We start from the raw sequence: 18,112 nt of genomic DNA on the forward strand, positions 1-18,112 counted from the left end.
CGGGCCTCTGCCCCCCACGCCTCCGCCTCGGGCCCCACCCTGAGTGTCTCCCTTCGCAGTGGTCTTCATGGAGCATGTCAACTGCTCGTCCGACCACGGCTTCTGGGCGCGCCCCGAGGGCGCCCAGGCCGGCTCCTGTGTCTCCCTTTACGCCAACTGGCTGGTGGTGCTGCTGCTCATCGTCTTCCTGCTGGTGGCCAACATCCTGCTGCTCAACTTGCTCATCGCCATGTTCAGGTGAGGCCGGCCGCGCGGGTCGCGACTCCCAGCCTGACTTGACTCCCCGGTGACTCGCCCCAGCATGACCCTAAGCTGAGCCTGAGCCTGGACCCCCGCCTGGCCCCGTCCAGCTCTAGTCCCCCAACTTGGTCCCCCCACCCAGCCAGGCGCTGCTCCTGACACTGACTTTGGACTCTGGTCGTCTCCCTGAGTCCAGGCCCAACAGTGAAAGATTTTTTTAAGTTATGACAAAATATAGATAATATAAAATTTGCCCTTTGAGCCATTTTGAAGTGTATGAGACGGCGGCATTAATTACGTTCATCATGTCGCACAACTCTCACCACCATCAAATCATTTCATCACCGCCGGCAGGAAGAATGTCCCATTCAGCAAGCAACAGCTCCCCGTTGTGGCCTTACCCCAGCTCCCGGCAGCCGCTCATCAACTCTCTGTCTCCCTGAGGGTGCCTCTTCCCGGCGTTTCTTCTAAGTTGAACCATATAATGTCTGTCCTTTCGTGTCTGGCTTCTTTTACTTGTTAGCATCGTATTTTCAGTGCTTGTGCATGTTGTCCCCTGTTGGGGAACTTCCTTTTTCGTGGCTGAGTAATACTCCATGGCCTGAGCAGACCACAGTTTGTTCTCTGTTCATCGTCAAGGGAAAAAAAGGCCACTTTCCTCTTCCGGTGACAGTGCGCGAGGCAGCCGTGAAGGTTGTGTTTGTGTAGCTCTTGGAGCGTGTGTTTATATTTCTAGAAGTGAAAGGTCAGATGGTAATGAATTTAATGTTTAACCCTCTGTTGAACTGCCAAAGTGCTTTTCACAGCAGTGCATTTTACATTCCCAGTAGCCATCTACGAAGGTTCCAATTTCTCCACGTCCTTGCCAACAATTGTTTTCCTTTTTAAAAAATTATAGCATCTTAGTGGGTGTGAACTGGTATTTCATTGTGGTTTTGATTTGTGTTTTCTTAATGAATAATGGTGTTGGGCCTCTTTCCATCTGCTAATTGTCCGTTTGTGCTGCTTCTTTGGAAAAATATCTATTCAAGTCCTTGTTTTTTTTTTTTAAGTCCTTATTTATTCAAATACTTGTGGGTTTTTTTTAAGTTGGGTCCTTCATCCTCTTGTTACAGCTGTTCTTTATATATTTTGTATATTAAACTTCTTTTTTTTAAGGTTTATTTATTTATGCATACAAGAACTGGGGTACAGGTCAGAGGTGGGGGGGGGTGAGAGGATTCACCAGAGACAGAGTGGGGCACAGAACAGGCAGACTGACTGAAAAACACTGCTGAGGGGAGGAGCAAGCAAGACAGGAGAGGTCTGCTGTGCCATGTGGGTAGCTCCCCAGCCTGGGATTGAACTCATGCTGTGCTGGCTGTGGATAGCTTCACAGTGCTGAGACTTACCCCCTGTGCTACCAGGGAGGCCTATATATTAAACTTTTATCACATATATGATTTGCAATTTTTTCTCCCATTCTGCTGGCTCTTTTCCTTTGCTTGATAATATTCTCTGATGCACAGACATTTTACATTTTGAAGAAATTCAGTTTGTTTTTCCTTTGGTGGTACTTTTGTTCTTATAGCTAAGGACTCATCTCCAAGGCCAAGGTCATGAAGATTTATTTACTCTTCTGTCTTACGAATTTAGCTCTTCTGCTCTGGTTTTTGCTCCATTTTGCCTTAATTTTTGTATATGGTGTCAGGAAATATCCAACTTCATTCCTTTTTCATATGGAGACCCAGTTTTTCAAGGCTTATTTGTGAAGAATCAGTTTTTCCCTTATTAAATGGACTTGGCATCTTTGTTAAAAACCAGTTGGTCATTGGGGTCTTTCTGGTGGTGCAAAGGGTTAAGTGTCAGCACTATGAAGCTATCCAAACCTACTGCAGCACAAGTCCAAATTCATTATTCACAAATTCACATTATTCACAAATTCATTATCCAAACCTCCCGCCAGGGAGCTGACCTACATGGAGCAGCAGACCTCTCCTGTCTCCCCGCTGCTCCCCTCGGCAGTGTATTTCAGTAGATATGCCTGTTCTGCTCCCCACTCTGTCTCTGGTGAATCCTCTCACCTCCCCCCACCTCTGGCCTGTACCCCAGTTCTTGCATGCATAAATAAATAAATCTTAAAAAAAAAAAAAACCCAACTGGTCATTGTATTAGTCCCCAGGATGGTCCCTAACAAAATGCAAAAAAAAATGGATGATTTTAAATAACTGAGCTGTATTTTCTCACAGTTCTGGAAGCTAGATTTCCAAAGTCAAGTGATGACCAGGGCGATTTCTTCTGAGGGCTATGAGGAAGGATCTGTTCCCAGCTTCTCTCCTGATTTTAGGAGCTTTCTGGCAACCCTTGCTTTGTAAAGGCATCATTGCAAACTCCTCCATCTTCCTCTGCTCCACCGTGTGCACATCCAGGTGCACATCCCCCTGTGCACGACACGGCCATGCTGGGCGAGGACCACGCCGATGGCCATTTTAGCTTGATCAGCTCTGTGAAGAGCCTGTTTCCAGATAAGGTCTCATTTGTACTAGTGGTTAGAATCTTAATGTACCTTTTTTGAGGGGACAGAGTTGAACCTTTAACACTCATAGATGGATCTTTTATTTCTGGACTCTCAATTCTGTGCCATTGTGTGATATGTCTGCTTTGACACCAGCACCATGCCATCTTGATTTGCTAGTAAATTCTGAAACTGGAAAGTGTGAGGTCTCCAATTTGCTCTTTTTCAAGATCATTTTGGCTACCCCTTAGGAATTTGGGGGTCAGCTTTTCCATTTCTACTAAAGAGTTGATTGGAATGTTGACAGGAACAGGGTCAGACCAGTGGATTGCTGTGGCTAGTATTGACATCTTGATGATATTAACTCTGTATTCCTGGATACAGAATATCCTTCCATCTATTCAAGGGTCTTCAGTTTCTCTTTGTTTTATAATTTCAATGAATAAGTCTTTCAACTTGTTGACTAAATTTATTCCTGGGGTCCTTTTTTCTTTTAAATTCTGTTAGAAATGGAAGTGCTTTCTTAGCTCTGCCCACCCCCCCCCCTTTTTTTGGATTGCTCATTACAATCGTGTAGAAACACAATTGACTTTGTTGGCTGATTTTGTGTCCTGCAATTTTGCTGACTCCATTTATAAGCTCTGGTAGCTTTCTTAGGGTTCTCTGGAATTTTCTATGTATAAAATTGTGGCATCTGTGAATACGGATAGCTTTACTCTTTCTGGTCCAATTTGGATGCCTTTTCTTTCTTTCTCTTGTTTAATTGCTCTGGCTAGAGCTTCTAGTACCACAGTGAATAGTAGTGGTGAAAGTGGGCTTCCTGGCCAGGCTTCTGGTCCTAGGGGGAAGCTTTCAGTTTTTCATGGAGTGCGATGTCCCTAGGTGTTCCTCATAAGTACCTTTTCTCATATTGAGGGAGCTTCCCTCTAGTCCTCCTTTTCGGAGGTTTGTTTTTAACCTGGAAAGGGCGTTTCATTTTGTCAAATAACTTTTCTGTGTCTGTGTCATCCAAGTTGATCGTGTGTCTTTTCCCTTTGTTTTATTAAATCACATTGATTTTTATATGTTGAACTACCTGCGTCAGTGGGAGAAGCCCCACCAGGTTGTGGTGTATAATCTTTTAATACGCAGCTGAGTCAGGCTTCCTAGTACTTCGCTGAGGATTTTTTCCAGTATATTCATACAGGATATTGGTCTGCTGTTTCCTTTTCTTGCGGCACCTGTATCTGCCTTTGGATCAGGGTCCTGCTGGCCTCATAGAATGAGTCAGGAAATGTTCTTTCACTTTGTGGGAAGAGTTTGAGAGGGATTGGTGTTAGTTCTTGGTAGAATTCATTAGTCAAGCCTTTCAGTCCTGGGCTGGTTTTGTTGGAACATTTTGATGAGCGACTCAATCTATTTGTTACAATATTTTTGTCTTTTGAGATTTTCTATTTTTCCTTGAGTCAGTTCAGGTAATTTGTGTGTTTCTAGGATTTTGACCCTTTTATCCAGGTTATCTTACTTGTTGGAATATACCTGATAGTATCCTCTTATAATCCTTTTAATTTCTATAGGGCCAGTATTATAGCATGTCCCCAATCCCATGTCAAATTTTATTTATTTATTTTTAAAGATTTATTTATTTATTTATACAAGCACTGGGTACAGTCAGAAGCGCGGGAGGGTGAGAGAATTCACCAGAGACAGAGCAGGGAGCAGAGCAGGCAGAAGGACCGAAGGACACTGCTGAGGGGAGCAGCGGGCGGCAGGAGAGGTCTGCGCGCCATGCGGGACCCTCCTCCGGTGGCCGGGGAGCAGCCGGGGATCGAACAAGCGCCGCAGAGGCCACGGGCGGCTTCACAACCCAGCGCTCAACCGCTGCGCCACCAGGGGAGGCCCCCACGTCCAATTTTAGTTACCTGTGTCCAGGCTGATTCTTGAGGCCGACTCAAAAATCTCCCCTAACTGATGACACCATCCCCAACGTGACCTCTGACCCTCGGCCCTCCTAACTCAATTTCGAGCCACATTTACAAATAATCTGACTTTATTGATCCTGACCTCACGCAGCTCTGCCTGAGAGCTAACTTTGAACCCCTAGTCCTGACCCCTGTGACTCCCGTGACCCTTCACCTCTGCTCCCCCAGCCACACCTTCAGCAAAGTCCAGGGCAACAGCGACCTGTACTGGAAGGCGCAGCGCTACAGCCTCATCCGGGAGTTCCACTCGCGGCCCGCGCTGGCCCCGCCCCTCATCGTGGTCTCCCACGTGCGCCTCCTCGTCAGGCGGCTTCGGAGGAGCCGGCACCGCACACCGCCCTCCCCGGCCTCCCCGCATTTTCGTGAGAGCCTGGCTTGGCCTATGAAAGATAAACGCGGGGGGCAGGACCTGGGGAGAAAGTCGAGGCCTGGTGGGCAGGGCCGAGGCTGCCAGGCTGGGGCGTGGCCTAGGCCCGCGGGGCGTGGTCGGAGGGTGGGCGTGGCCTAGGCCCACGGGGCGTGGTCGGAGGGTGGGCGTGGCCAAGGGGCGGGTCTGACTGACTCCGCCCCGCAGGGGTTCATCTCTCCAAGGAAGCCGAGCGGATGCTGCTGACGTGGGAATCGGTGCAGAAGGAGAATTTCCTGCTGGCCCGTGCGCGGGACAATCGGGAGAGCGACTCTGAACGTCTGAAGCGCACCTCGCAGAAGTGAGGGCGGGTGGGCGAGCCCCGGAGAGCCAAGGGGGCGGGGTCCCGGCCGGAAGGTGGCGCCCCGGGGGCGGGGCTTTCCCGGTGGGCGGGGCTAGCGGGCTGCTGGCCCCGCCCTCACGGCCTCGGTGCCCAGGGTGGACACGGCTTTGAAGCACCTGAAGCAGATCCGCGAGTATGAGCAGCGTCTGAAGGGGCTGGAACAGGAGGTGAGGACGTCGGGCCAGGCTGGGGAAATGTGGCCGGGCGGGGGGGGGGGGGCAGCCCCTGATTCCCCCCCCCCCCCCGCCCCACAGGTCCAGCACTGCAGCCGCGTCCTGGGCTGGGTGGCCGACGCCCTGAGCCGCTCCGCGCTGCTGCCCCCGGGAGGGCCGCCGCCCCCCTCCCCGCGCGGGCCCAGAGGTCAGTGTGGAGCGTCCACCGTGAGCTCGGCCGCCCCCCCCCCCACGCGTCCGTGCTTTCCGGGGCCCTGTTTCCCCCGCTCTGGCCGCCCCGCCCCGTCTTCGGCCCCTGCGTCTCTCCCTTGCTCTCCGTCGAGCTGGTCACGCTCCCCCCTTTTTGCCAGTCTCCCTTTTTTCTGTCCCCCTTTTCAGTCCCTTTACCTGCTCTCTCTTCCCCCAGACTGAGCCTGTGGGCGGATGCCAGGAGTCGCCCTGCACGGGGTTGCCTGCAGAGAAAGACCCGGCCCTGGGGGCCCTGACCTTGAGATGGGCCCGGTGCCGCCACGGGGGAGAGTCTCCGTGCGAACCGCAGCAGCCCCGACTCCCCCCCGGACCGGCCCTGTCAGGGAGGATCGCCCGGCCCGGCGCCCGCCGGGCCTGAAGGCCGCGCCACAGCCCGCGCAGACGCGGCGGGGCCCGGGCAGAGACGCGCGGACCCGCTCACAGCTCCCCACACTGGGGAAATAAAGCCTTTCACAAGAGCCGGGGCTGGGTGCTCGGTTCTTGGGAAGCCGGTGGGTGTGTGGGCCTTGCGGGGGGTGGCCGGGGCCCTGGGTTGATGGGCCCCGCACCTCGGGTGTCAGCGTTCTCCCCTCCTCTCTGCCCACTCCCTGCAGCGGGCGAAGAGCCTCATCCACGTGCAGCCCGCCCCCCAGGTTCTACTTTCTCGTGGGAAAACAACACGGTGAGGGTGAGCACAGCACCCCGGGGAGAGGGGGTGGCCGTGTGCATCTGCTTTGGCAACAGGGGAACAGAGGACGCGCATCCGACCAGCGAACTGCACATGTGTCCTTGAAGAGCCGAAATAGTGGGAAATTGCAGGCCACATACCCGCGAAGCGAGGCAAACATGCCCCCTGCGCGAGCAGTTGAACCAAACAAGCCCTAACACGCTAAGCCGGTAATGACAAGGCTGAAGGGACAGCGATGATTAGCTCAATAGCGAGGACGCCGCTGCCGGCGACACAGCCCGACAGCGGAACCCAAACATCCTCCCTCCAGCTGGAGGAATCCCACTTCGCGTGCGGAGTCACCCTGGAACCTTGCCAGGTGTTGGGTGGCAACCAGATTTCTCTGGAAGCTGCGGGATTAGGTCTCACCAGCCCAGTGGAAACAATAGTGGCAGTGACAAGTGGTGACAGTGGTAATACAGCCACAGCGAGCAGCGCTGATTGTCTCGTGTGCCCGTGAGGGCGGGCTGGGAGCTAAGGGCCTCCCGCACGCATCCGTGACCCCTCACGTCCCCCTATCAGGGAGGCGGGTGCTCACATGGCCTCCGTTTTGCAGGTAAGAAAGAGGCACAGGGCCTCCCCGGTGGCCCAGCGGCTTGAGCGCAGCGCTGCGAAGCTGTCCGCAGCCTCTGCACCGCGGGATCGACTCCCGGCCAGCCAGGGAGATACCCACAGGGCGCAGCAGACCTCTCCTGCCTCGCCCGCTGCTCCCCTCAGCAGTGTTTCCTCTGCCTGATCTGTTCCCCACTCTGTCTCTGGTGAATCCTCTCACCCTCCCGCGCCTCTGGCTGTACCCCAGCTCTTGTATAAAAATAAATAAAAATCTTTAAAAAAAAAAAAAAAGAGGCACAGATAAGCGACTCAGAGAGTCCCACACCTAGAAAGTGGCTGCGCTTGAATAGAAACCTGGGCGATCTGGGCCCGGAACCCGTGTAAAGCTCCACTTGGTGTTTCTAAGCGGCAGGAGCGGCCTGGCCCCAGGCGCGCACTCCGCGGCGGGCGGGCTCACCGCGCCCCTTCTCGGCTCCCGGTCTGCGGCCCCCTCCGGGCGGGCGCTCGGCTGCGGGGCGCGGCGGGGCCCGCCGGCCAGCTGCCTTACCGGGCTCCGCCCGCAGGCGGCGCTAGAGCGCGACCTGCCCTGGAGGCGAGGCGGGCGCTCGCGGCCCCGGCTGGGCTCGGCCCGCAGGCGGCGCTGGAGAGCGGCCCGCGCCGGAGGGAGCGGCAGGTGCGGGCCCTTTGCTCCCAGCGCGGCGCGGCGCGGCGCGGGAGGACGCTCTCTCCGGTGGCCGCGGTGAGTTGCGGCTCCCAGCTTTCCCCGGACCGCAGGAGCCCCCCACGAACGCCCGCGACCCCCTTTCCAGGCATTCTCCGCTCCAGGGGCGCTCCAGGCTGTGGTAACCCGTCCCCGGGGCGCCCCACTCCGGCCGTGACTCCCGCTCGGCTTTTCCCCCCTTTGAGCTGACCCTGGTCCTTCCTGCCCCCCGCCCCCCGCCTTCCCGGGCTCCGTGCAGCTGACCCGAGGCCCCGGGGCGAGTTTCCCTCCGGGAACACCCACGGAGCGGGCAAGCCCCGCCTGGGGCGCCCAGAGCCCGCGAGGGCGCCTCGGGCGGGCGGGCCGCGGCCACAGGTGCCGGCGCTGACGAGGCGGCCGCGCTCCCCCGCCGCCCGCGCGCTCTGGGGCTCCCGGGGCTCCCCGTGCGGCGCGCGCCACCTGCCGCTAACTAGGGGCGGGCGCGCGGGACGGGTCGGCGCGGCCCCCGCAGGCCTCGGGCCCGGGTGTCACCCTTCGACGGGGCGGCCGGCCAGGGGGAGCCCGTGGTGACGGGGCTTTGTCTCCGGGCCCCCGACCCACCCTGCGGCCTCCGCGGTGCCCTTAGCGTGCCCGCCGCCCCCTGCGCCCCGCCCCCGCCGCCCCCCGCGCTCCACCCCGGCGCCCCCCGCGCCCACCCCGGCGCCGACCCTGCGACGCGCCTGCCCTCGGCCGCGGCTCCCCGGCTTGGCGGGCCGTGCCCGGGGTGATGACGGGAACTTCTGCCCGTGCGCCCGGGGGCCCTTGTTCCTCCCTGGATGGAACAGCCGTGCCAACCCCCGTCTCTCCATCGAGGTTACTTCCCGGCACCGCAGGTCCCAGGAGGGCGTCCCGCGCCCCCCGCCGTGTCCCCTCAGCTCCAGCCCCGGGCCGGCCCCTGCCCCTCCGCGCCCGCCGCCCCCGCTGAGCGCGGGTTTCCTGGCCCGCCCACGGCGGGAGCGCGCGGACCGTCTCCCCGCGTGACCACCCGGCCCCGTCCCGGGCACAGCCGCGCGGCGTCCGCGGCCAAGCGCCACCTCCTGACGGCCGCGGCGCGTTCCCGGGCCGCCCCCGCCCGCCCCTCCGCCCCGGGCGCGGGGCCGCTGCCGTGAGCGCCTCGGGGGTTTCCAGCGACTGTCCCAGGTCTCCGGGCACAAACCAGCCGCGGCGCCGCCGGGTGCCCGGGAGCGAGGCGGCACGTGCTCGGCCCGCCGTCCTGTCTCCCGCGCGCCCGCCCGGCCGGCGGCCCCCCAGGTCGCCCCCCAGAACCGTCCGGGCGCGGACAGCGCTTCACCGCGGAGGCCAGACCCTGCTGGCCGCGCAGCCTCCAGCCTCGGGGCCGGCCCGCCAGGGACCCGCCCGGCCCCTGCTCCCCGCGGAGGGAAATGCGCCCCACTGCCGCCCATCAGCGCCGGGGGCCCCCCGCTGTGGCCGTGGCTTCCGCCACCGCGCTGCCCCCTGGCTGGGCTCCCGGAGGGGCGGCGTCTCCGCCCCGCTGCATGTGCGGGCGGGTCCTGGGCTGCGCCCCCCGGCGGGCTGCTCACCACCCCCACTTTGCACGAAGCAGCCTTGAAGCCCGAGCTCCACGTGACGCTCGCCCGCACCCCCGCCCCAGCCCTTGGCGATGCCCGCGGTCCTGGCTCTGCACAGGAAGCCGCCTTGGGGGGGCTCTGTGCACCCCTGGAGCTTGGCCGCAGAGGTCCAGGGCGGGGGCAGGAGGCCAGGCTGTGTGCTGTCTGGGCGGGAAGGCCTGGGGGGGCAGCTCTGAGCTTCTTGGGGACCCCGAGACGGTGTCGCAGAGCCACTAGGTGGAGGGGGTGCGAGACGACCCCTCCTTCCTCTGTGTTGACGCCAAGGCGGCGGGACGGGCTCCCGCTGCTGCCGTGTGCAGAATGCCCGGCGGCCCCCCATTTTCTAGATCCATTGGGGGTGTTTTCTCAACAGCAGGTCATTGGCAGCGTGTGACCGAGGGAGGGGCCGGCGGGGAAGTTCGGGCAGTGACGGGGGACCAGGGCGGTGGTGGGGTTGCTGGCAGGGGCCTCATGAACTTAGGGAGTGGGGCCCCTCCAGGCAGACAGGGGGGCTCCTAGTTCCCCAACACCCCTGGCTCCCGAAGCAGGAGGGCGGGTGGCCCTGGGGTGCATTCCGCGGGCCTGCGGGGCTCACACCCGCTCCAGGCCGGGAAATCCCGGCTGCCGCAGGCCGTTCCCGGGCGGGACCCTCGGCTTGTCAGAGGCGGGGCGGGGACCGGAGGCCCCAGGCCGAGGCCAGAGGTCTGTGGGGGGGGCCGGGGGCGGGAGGACGCGGGGTCTCTGCGCGCACTGGGGAGGCCGGCCCCCCGGCGTCATGGCACCCCCCCTTCCCACAGGGTGCCCGAGAGCAGCCCAGTTGGGTGCTTCCTGGGGTCTCCCATCCCGGCGGGGAGCCCGCGTCTCCCCTCAGTCCCGTCCCAGGAGGGGCGCGCGCTCCGGCGGCCGCGCCTCCCTGGGGTGCAATGAGGCCACTGGCGCCCTCTCCTCTCCGAGCAGCGCTTTACTCCCACTCCAAGGCGGGCGCGGACGCCGCCCGGGGGGGCGGGGCGGTGCTGGGGGCCCCCGGGGACCCGGCGGAGCCCCGGGGCGGGCTGCCCTGGGGGGAGGCGGGCGGCCGGGCGGGGCTGGCGCCGCGGGAGGACAGGCTGAAGGAGCGCAGGGACAGCAGGGAGGTGGGGGAGGCCGGGAAGGGCAGGCTGGACCAGGAGCTCTGGCTGGGCCACGAGGACGACAGGCTGGTCCGCCACGGCGCGTCCTGGGGGGGCGCCCGGGCCTGGCCCCGGCCGGGCCCGGGGGAGGAGCCCGCGCGCTTCCTGCTGCTTCTGGGCGCCCTGACGCCGGCCTGGGCCACGGGGTGCTTGGGCCACTGCGGGGGCCTGGGGGGCGCCCGCGGCATCTTCCTGGACGGCGGCTGCTCGGGGCCCTCGGCGGCCTCGCGGTCCTGCAGGCGCCACCAGCGGCCCAGCGCGCGGGCCGGGACGGGCAGGACGGCGAGGAAGCCGAGGACGGCGGCCCAGCCCAGCGCCGGCTCCGGGTAGGGCAGCGGCCCCTCGCGGCCCTGGGGACACGGGCGGGCGCAGTCTCAGCCCCGGGCGGACCGCGGGCTCCCTGGGGGCGGAGGCCGAGGGTCCCGGGGTGCCCGGAGCCCACGGCCGGGGGCGGGTGAGAGGGGGGCAGCCCGGAGGGGGCGGGCGGGGCTCACCGCGGTGCTGTTCCAGGCGGCGTAGCGGGGCGCGTCCTTCCCGCTGAGCGCCAGGAGGCAGGCGGCGAGCAGGGCCAGCGCCCCGGGCAGGGTCACGAAGCGCCAGAAGCACTGGAGTTGGGGCCACAGCTGGCTCCCCAGCTCCCCGAACTGCTCGTGCCTGAACCTGGTGGGGGCAGCGGGCGACAGGCCGGGGCGTCCGGGAAGCGCCCCCTCGGGAGAGCGTGTTTAGTTCTCAGGGGCTGCCGCGGCCTCCCTGAGGTGGGGCCTGTGCCCGGGGAGCACCACCCCTGCCCCGTCTCCACCCAAGGCCTGTGCCCCTGGCAGGGGGAGCCGCGTCTCTTAGCTCCGCAGTCCTCTCTGAGGGCGCCCCCACCCCAACTGCCCTCGGACCACTCCCCTGCACCCCCTCTCTGGGCGGGACTCCTCGCAGGGGTGGCCCGTGGGGCCAGGTTGCACCCCAACTCTCCAAAGTCCCCGATGGGGCCTGTCCATGGGGCGGGGCCCAGGGCTTGGCCATCACCTGCTTGCCCGGTAGACCCAGGCCAGGGTCACGTTCTGTAAGGCCACGACGGCGGCGAGGGCCAGCGGGGCCAGGAGGTCATCCAACATGGCCACGATGTAACTGCCGGCCCTGCTGGCGAAGACGAGGCTGCCCAGGAAGCCTCCCAGGCAGACGACCACTAAGGCAGAGGTGGGTTTGGTCAGGCTGAGTCCCCGCGGAGGACGCGGGCAGGTGCCAGAGCGAGCCCTGGAGACCGGGGGCGACCTGGGGGGTCCGCAGGGCAGGGAAGCCACAGTACCTGAGAGCAGCCTGGGGTGCTGCCTGCAGGAGGCGAAGGCGCTCTGGAGGGGCCGGACCACGCCTTCCAAGATGGCCACCAGGGTGTTCAGCCCCAGGGTGACCAGGGTGAGGAAGAAGAGGATGGCCCAGAAGGGGGCCCCGGGGAACATGGAGATGGCCTGGGAGAAGGCCACGAGCGCCAGCCCAGGGCCCTCCATGAACTGCGGGGAGAAGGGGAGGGTGCTGAGGCGCAGGCCAGACAGTGGGGTGCAGCGGGGGACTCACAACGGCCCGGGGAAGAGGACACGGCGGGGGTGCACAGCGGAGCCCTAGGTCAGCCCTTCCTGCTTTCCCAAGCAGGCCCCCCCGTTTCACCCTCCTGGACCCCCTTCCTCCTCTAGGAAGCGGTGCAGAGTGGGGCGCGGGCTCAGCAAAGGACCCACCGCGGACGCCACGGGGGCCCCAATCCCCAGGGTTACTTGCCCCGGGAGATGCTTGAGAGGCCTCCAGCCTTCCAGGAGGTGCCTTTCCCAGTGTCCACTGGGCCCTTTGGGGGGCCCCCTCCCCCCCATGCACCTTTTCTCTCAGCTGCTTGACGCTGCAGGGCGGGGAGCGCACGATAATCTGCCGCTGCAGGTTGTGGGGGAGGCTTCTGATCCAGTCCAGGTAGTCCAGGGGGTGCTGCAGCTGGATGTGGGCGGGGGGCGTGGCCCCGGGGGGCAGCATCCCGCTGCGGACAAGCGCCAGCAGCTGCCGGACGCTCCTGGGGGAAGTGGAGGGGGCAGGTGGTGGGCCCTTCGGGGCGCAGGCCCTCCTCCATCTCCAGGGGCTCCCTCCACTCCGCTCCTCCCAGAGCCGCTCGCTGAGTCCTCCCTAGAGCCCTAGGACGCGGCCCTGCTTGGACGCGGTCGGGTGAGGCAGGTCAGCGTGGAGGGGGCGGCCCCGGTCCACACATGTGGCCTTAACAGACGCGCACCAGCCGCCTCCGAGGGTCCCCAGCAGGGCTGCAGCCCCCGCTCCCCACCGAGTCTGCCCGTCTCTCTGCCCGTCTCTCTGCAGGGGGTGTCTGAGTCACTGTCGGGTGGCCCGTGGGTCCTGGGGTCCTGGCCAGGGGTCGCTGCTCCAACGAGTTGTCGAGTCTTAGTTCTTTCCGAGGCGCCTCCCGGGCTGCAGGTACTCCCTGCGGGGCTGGCGGGGCTCCCCCGCGCTGCGCAGTCCGTGGCCGCCTTTGATTTCCCCGCGACCCCTCCTCGGGGAAGGCCAGGCCGAGGACCCTCCACGCCTGGCTGAGACCTCCTGGGCTGGGGCCTGGGGTCGCGCACACGTGCCCGCCTGTACCTGAGGCCACACCGTGGGGCGCAGCCCGCTGGTCCTCACGGCCCCGCACCACTGCCTGGTGCTCCAAATTGGGATCCTAGATTTTTAGGGCCTTCTAGAGTTCTAGAAGCCCCTTCTAGCCCAGGGCAGAGGGTCCACACGGCACCATGATGATTCCAGGGAAGAGTCACTAGCACAGAAACTGGAAACTCCTTCCCCGTGTGGTGGGCCATACGGGGGCTCCTTCCCCTGTTCCAGGCGCCCCAAGGCCACGCCCGGCTGGTGGGGTCTGGGGGTTTCCCCTCCCAGAGGTGGGGGATGGCGCTGTCCAGGGAGACAAGGGTGTCCATCTAGGCTGCTCGCTGGAATCGCCTGGGTGGGTTTCTTTCTTCCATTCAGCAGAGCTGCGGCCCGGCCCTTCCCTCGCAGGCCCTGTGCGCGGGAGCCTGATGGGCACGCGCCTCCCGGCTGTGCCGGCGGGCCTGGCCTGCCTGGCCTGGCTTTCCGTCCTTTACCTGGGCACAGGTTCCCTCAGTAACGGGCCGCCAACCTCGCCTGCCCACGGCTTCCTTTTAACGAGAACGTTCCGTGGCCTGTTGGGTGGAACGCGCGCCGCGCCTGCCTTCTCGCTATGTCTGTCTCTTCCGCGCCCTTTTCTGCCTTGTCTGGAGTTTGCCATGTAGGGACCTTTGTTTTCGTGCTTTCTGCTGCCTGAGCAGGCATCGCTCTCAGACGGCGCGGGGCGCTCTGGGGCTGTGCCGGCCGGTCTGCGCCCCTGAACGGACTCGGCACCGCGGGAGCCGGGAAGTGCGGCTGCAGTGACTGAGGAACTGGATTTTTAACTTTACTTTCATCCTTTTAAATTTGAAAACACCGGATATTCAGAGACTGGGCAATGCGTCTGGGCTGGGCACAGCCGGGGCAGGAAGCTATTCCGCAGCGGCAGGGCTTTCACGAAAGCCAAACACAAGCCAAGTGTTGCCCTCCGGTGCCCGGGCAGACGCCCGTGCGCGCTCAGGAGCCGGCCGCCTCGCCGGGGCCCCGTGCCCACGCCACCACCCTGCAGCTTTCTGGTGGGCCTGCTGCCCGTTTCGCTAGCGCCCCCGGCCCGTGACGGCGGCCCCGAGGAGGGCGCGTGTGGCCTGGGGCCAGGCAGACGCCGGCACAGTAGCTGCACGGGCTGCCCAGACACAGCCTCACGCCCAGTCACCATCGACGCTGCCCCCGCCCCCCTTTTCAAACAACTGGTTAAGCTCTTGGGGGGGAAGACTTGGGGCTTGGTAACAAGCTGTTGACCATCTTAAGCTTCATCCTTAAAACAGGGGCTTCCTGTTACTGCGTTCACTGCTTCTGTCCTCTCCGCACAGGAATCCTCGCGGCGCCCCTGTGTGCGGAGCTCCCTGGCCTTGCTTCACACGCAACCAAAGGGACTGGCCGCAGGGACCCGCGTGAGGAGCAGCTGGGTCCCCCGCTGGGCCGCCACACCAGTTCCTCTGGCTTCAGTCTCTCCTTCCCCCTCCCCTCCCCGGCCAGGGCAGCCCCTGCACGTCGCCACCACACCGCTCCTCCTCACGGCGCGCTGCTGACGGCAGCCTGAGAAGAGCAGTCTCGCCCGCACTGGGACATCGCCACCGGGGGAGGGGAGGCATCCCCCAGACCTGCCTTTCCCGGGGGCCCTTCGCTGAGGTCACGCTCGCCCTCTGGCCTCGCATACTCCATCTCAGCCCAATTTGTTTCCTGCAGCCTCCTAGGCCGCTCAAGTTCCAACGCCTCTTCCAGGAGAAACGGCCGCCCAGACGCCACGCCCCTTGGACGCCCCCTCACCTCCTTCCAGAAGCAGTGGCACTAGCTAGGTCAGGGGTCGCCTCAGGGAGACCATATCCCAGGCCCGGCAGGTAGGGACAGCTCTACGTCCCGCTCCAGCAGGAAGCCACTACAGAAGACGGACCTTCTTCCTTCAGCTCCCCAGAGCGTAAGGTGGTGGGGGGGGGGAGGGACGGGGGCTAAAGGTAGAGAGTTTAGGATGGAGGTGTCACAAGATCAGAAACTGGAGGTGGGGGCAGACATGATTCACAGGGGTTCAAGCAGCTCCAGGTATGAAAACTTGGATGCCAACTGCCACAGCCAGTCAGACTGCGAGAAAGTGCCTGGGGCGCAGACTTGAGGTGAGGAGGTCAAGATGGAGGCCTCGCAGAGAACCACTGGTCCTTACAAATCGAGCTAGTCTCACCCTGGAAGTCACATTTCCACAAAGGAACGGCGCCTCCCACGGAGAACACGGGTTGGGGGGGTGCGGGGGGGGGTGGGGGTGGGAGGGGGTGGGTACCGCTGCCCTGGGCGAGGCACAAGCCTGTGCCTTGCAGAGGCCGCTCTGCCCCACTGTGCTGGTGCATGTGTTCTTCCCCTTCCTCGCTAAACATAGTGAACCTGCCTTTCTGGAACTTCCCTTAGCACCCTCAGGTGGATCTGCGGGTGATGGATGGTCATCTTTACCTGAAGCGTCTTCATTTCCCTGTCGCTGTTTAAGGGGATGTCTGCCGACTCCGGCACTCTCTAGCTCCCACGGTCTCCTGACGTCCTCTGTTTTTGAAAGCTGGCCTGCCTGCCTTTTTTCCTACAGCACGCGATGGACTCCACAGACTATTTGAACATTTTCAATTTATATTTGGAGTCTAGAAATGTGTCTCTGATGAGCCAAAGTGTGATGTCCTTTGCGTTGAACCTGCTTAGGATTGTCTGAGCTTCTGGGCTCTCTGGGTTGACATTTTAAATAAAATTTGGGGGGAAACTTCCCACTATTTTTTGTTTTTTACACATTTTGTTCCAGTGAGACATTAGCCTTAGACATGACTGAGGCTCTTGTTCAGCTGTCCTTTTCTTTCCTTCCATACTTGCTGTAACGTCTGCTTTGCTGTCTGCACCTGCACGGCTCCTGTTCCCCTTCTGGTCCCCACTCATACTAAATACAACCAGTGCAACTTGGGTTTTACCTACGTTTGAAGTTCTAGAATTTTCATGGGACTCTTTTTCAACCTGTATATCCTTTCTAAAATACCTCCATTATAGTCACATCTTCTTCATCTTTTTGTTAAATGTCTTAGCGTATTGACCATGGTCACTGGAAAGCTCCTGTCTGCATATTCTAATATCTGGACGGTTAGGTCTTTGGCCTTTTTTTCCCATGCAATGGGTTACCTTTTCCTAGCTTGGGGGATGTCTTGAGATCTTTCATTATATACTGGACTTTATACACTGAAGTACAATGAAGAAAGGTATTTGTTTTATTTTGTTTAGTCTCAATGTATTTAAGCCTTTTGTTCCAACAGGCAACAAGGATGAAGACTATTTTGAAGGACTGAGTTGAGCCGGGGCTGTTACAGATTTTGTTATTTTTTTTTTCTGCCTTTAAATGGGATCAGGAGGGCTCACTTTGCCCTTGAGCTGTGTCCCCACCTTTCGGCACCCCCCACCCCAGCTGCGCCTGTTTCTTGGATGTCATTTTAGCTGCAGCGGGTTGGACGGCAGCTTTGTGTGCTTTGGTTGTCACCTCTGTATTGAATTCCTTGGGCCCATAAATCTGAGGACCCTAAGGACATGTGCACCCCATGCTTTCTAGCCCATCTCCACACCAGCTTCAACCGCTCCCTCAACACAGCTCTGGGAATATAGTGAGGACAATTCCTGGGCCAAGCAATTTGTTTGGGTGTCAGGGGCTCTTCAGCACCCAATGCCTGCTGTCAGCCTACACAGCCACTAAGCTCCTGGTTCCTTCTCGCTCGTACAAAGTCTCCCCATCTCTGACAAGCCTGCTCCACCCAAATGGACCCCCAGAGGCAAACCACCAGTGGCACTGTGCTCACGTGGGCAGCTCACGCTCTAGCATTACTCACTTCTTAACGCAGTTGGGGCCGCTGGTCGTGGCCCAGAAACTCAGCGTGGTAAGGATGATACATGTGGCCAGCAGTGAGGTGATAAGGCTGACCAGGGCCACCAGAACGGCTTCCTGGACCCTGCTGCTAACCCCAGCCTCACAGGACGACAGGTTGATGACGGTGCCCAGGCCCAGGCCCAGGGAGTAGAGCACATGGCCCCCTGCCTGCCGCCACAGGTCCAGGGACTTCCAGGCAGAGAACTGTGGCAGGGAGAGGAGAACTTGGGAGGGGTCGGAGGGGGGAACCCATGAAAGTGGCAGAGAAGCTGGCTGCAGGGGAGCAGAGGGGTAAGCAAGCCGCCTCACCTCCAAGGTGGTCAGGTGGCTGAGGCCTGCTCCAGCACCTTCCAAGAAGAGGCCGTGGATAAAGAAGCAGAAGAGGAAGACACAGGGGAAGCATATGGAAAAAAACAGCATCTGTAGGGAGGGTTGGGATAGAAGGCACAGTGAGGAGCAGAGGGCAGAGCCCAGGAGCAGCGGGGAGAGGGGTTAGGGTGAGGACAGGATGGGGGAAGGAAGAACAGAGGGGAGAGGACCTTAGGAGGGTCCTTAGGTCCACCTGTCCTTAGGAAGCCCGGTTACAGGACAGAAGAAAGGGGAGGGGAAAGGAGGAAATGGGTGGGGTGATAGGAGGAGAGGTTGAGGTGGGTAGGTGTAGAGGGGAGGAGGGGTTGCAGGAGGGCTTGGGGGAGGAGGGGCTGGGACAGGCTGGGAAGGGGAGGGGTAGAGGGGAGGGGTTGGGAGGGGAGGGCTTAGGGGGAGGAGAGGATGGGAAGGGGCAGAGGATAGGAGGGATTCGGAGGGGAGGGCTTAGGGGGAGGAGGGGCTGGGAGGGTAGGAGGGGTAGGGAGGGGAGGGCTTAGGGGACAGGGGATAGGTAGAGGATAGGAGGGGTAGGGAGGGGAGGGCTTAAGGGGAGGAGGGGCTAGGAGGGGAAGGGGAGGGTGGGGAGGGAGGGCTTAGAAGGAGGAGGGGATGGGTAGAGG

At 61.5% G+C, this 18,112-nt stretch overlaps 2 protein-coding genes across 2 annotated transcripts in view; one reads left to right on the top strand and one right to left on the bottom strand.

The window, feature by feature from the left end:
• The window catches only part of TRPM4 (transient receptor potential cation channel subfamily M member 4), a 36,604-nt gene extending 30,420 nt beyond the window's left edge, over positions 1-6,184 (top strand). Inside the window, exons 20-25 of the mRNA XM_054697296.1 lie at positions 60-237; positions 4,864-5,057; positions 5,270-5,402; positions 5,539-5,611; positions 5,699-5,804; positions 6,024-6,184. Coding sequence (XP_054553271.1) covers positions 60-237; positions 4,864-5,057; positions 5,270-5,402; positions 5,539-5,611; positions 5,699-5,804; positions 6,024-6,028 — 689 coding nt within the window. The 3' untranslated portion in view covers positions 6,029-6,184. The remainder of the gene's footprint in view (positions 1-59; positions 238-4,863; positions 5,058-5,269; positions 5,403-5,538; positions 5,612-5,698; positions 5,805-6,023) is intronic.
• A 4,208-nt stretch (positions 6,185-10,392) lies between these two features.
• The window catches only part of LOC119248675 (sodium-dependent neutral amino acid transporter SLC6A17-like), an 82,583-nt gene continuing 74,863 nt past the window's right edge, over positions 10,393-18,112 (bottom strand). The window contains exons 6-12 of the mRNA XM_054697517.1: positions 17,433-17,543; positions 17,086-17,327; positions 12,455-12,641; positions 11,898-12,099; positions 11,618-11,777; positions 11,095-11,260; positions 10,393-10,950 (exon numbers count right to left, since the gene is read on the bottom strand). Coding sequence (XP_054553492.1) covers positions 10,393-10,950; positions 11,095-11,260; positions 11,618-11,777; positions 11,898-12,099; positions 12,455-12,641; positions 17,086-17,327; positions 17,433-17,543 — 1,626 coding nt within the window. The remainder of the gene's footprint in view (positions 10,951-11,094; positions 11,261-11,617; positions 11,778-11,897; positions 12,100-12,454; positions 12,642-17,085; positions 17,328-17,432; positions 17,544-18,112) is intronic.

The sequence above is a fragment of the Talpa occidentalis genome, unplaced genomic scaffold, assembly GCF_014898055.3.
Source record: "Talpa occidentalis isolate TD23 unplaced genomic scaffold, MPIMG_talOcc4v2.1 talOcc4.17, whole genome shotgun sequence".
Taxonomy (NCBI): domain Eukaryota; kingdom Metazoa; phylum Chordata; class Mammalia; order Eulipotyphla; family Talpidae; genus Talpa; species Talpa occidentalis.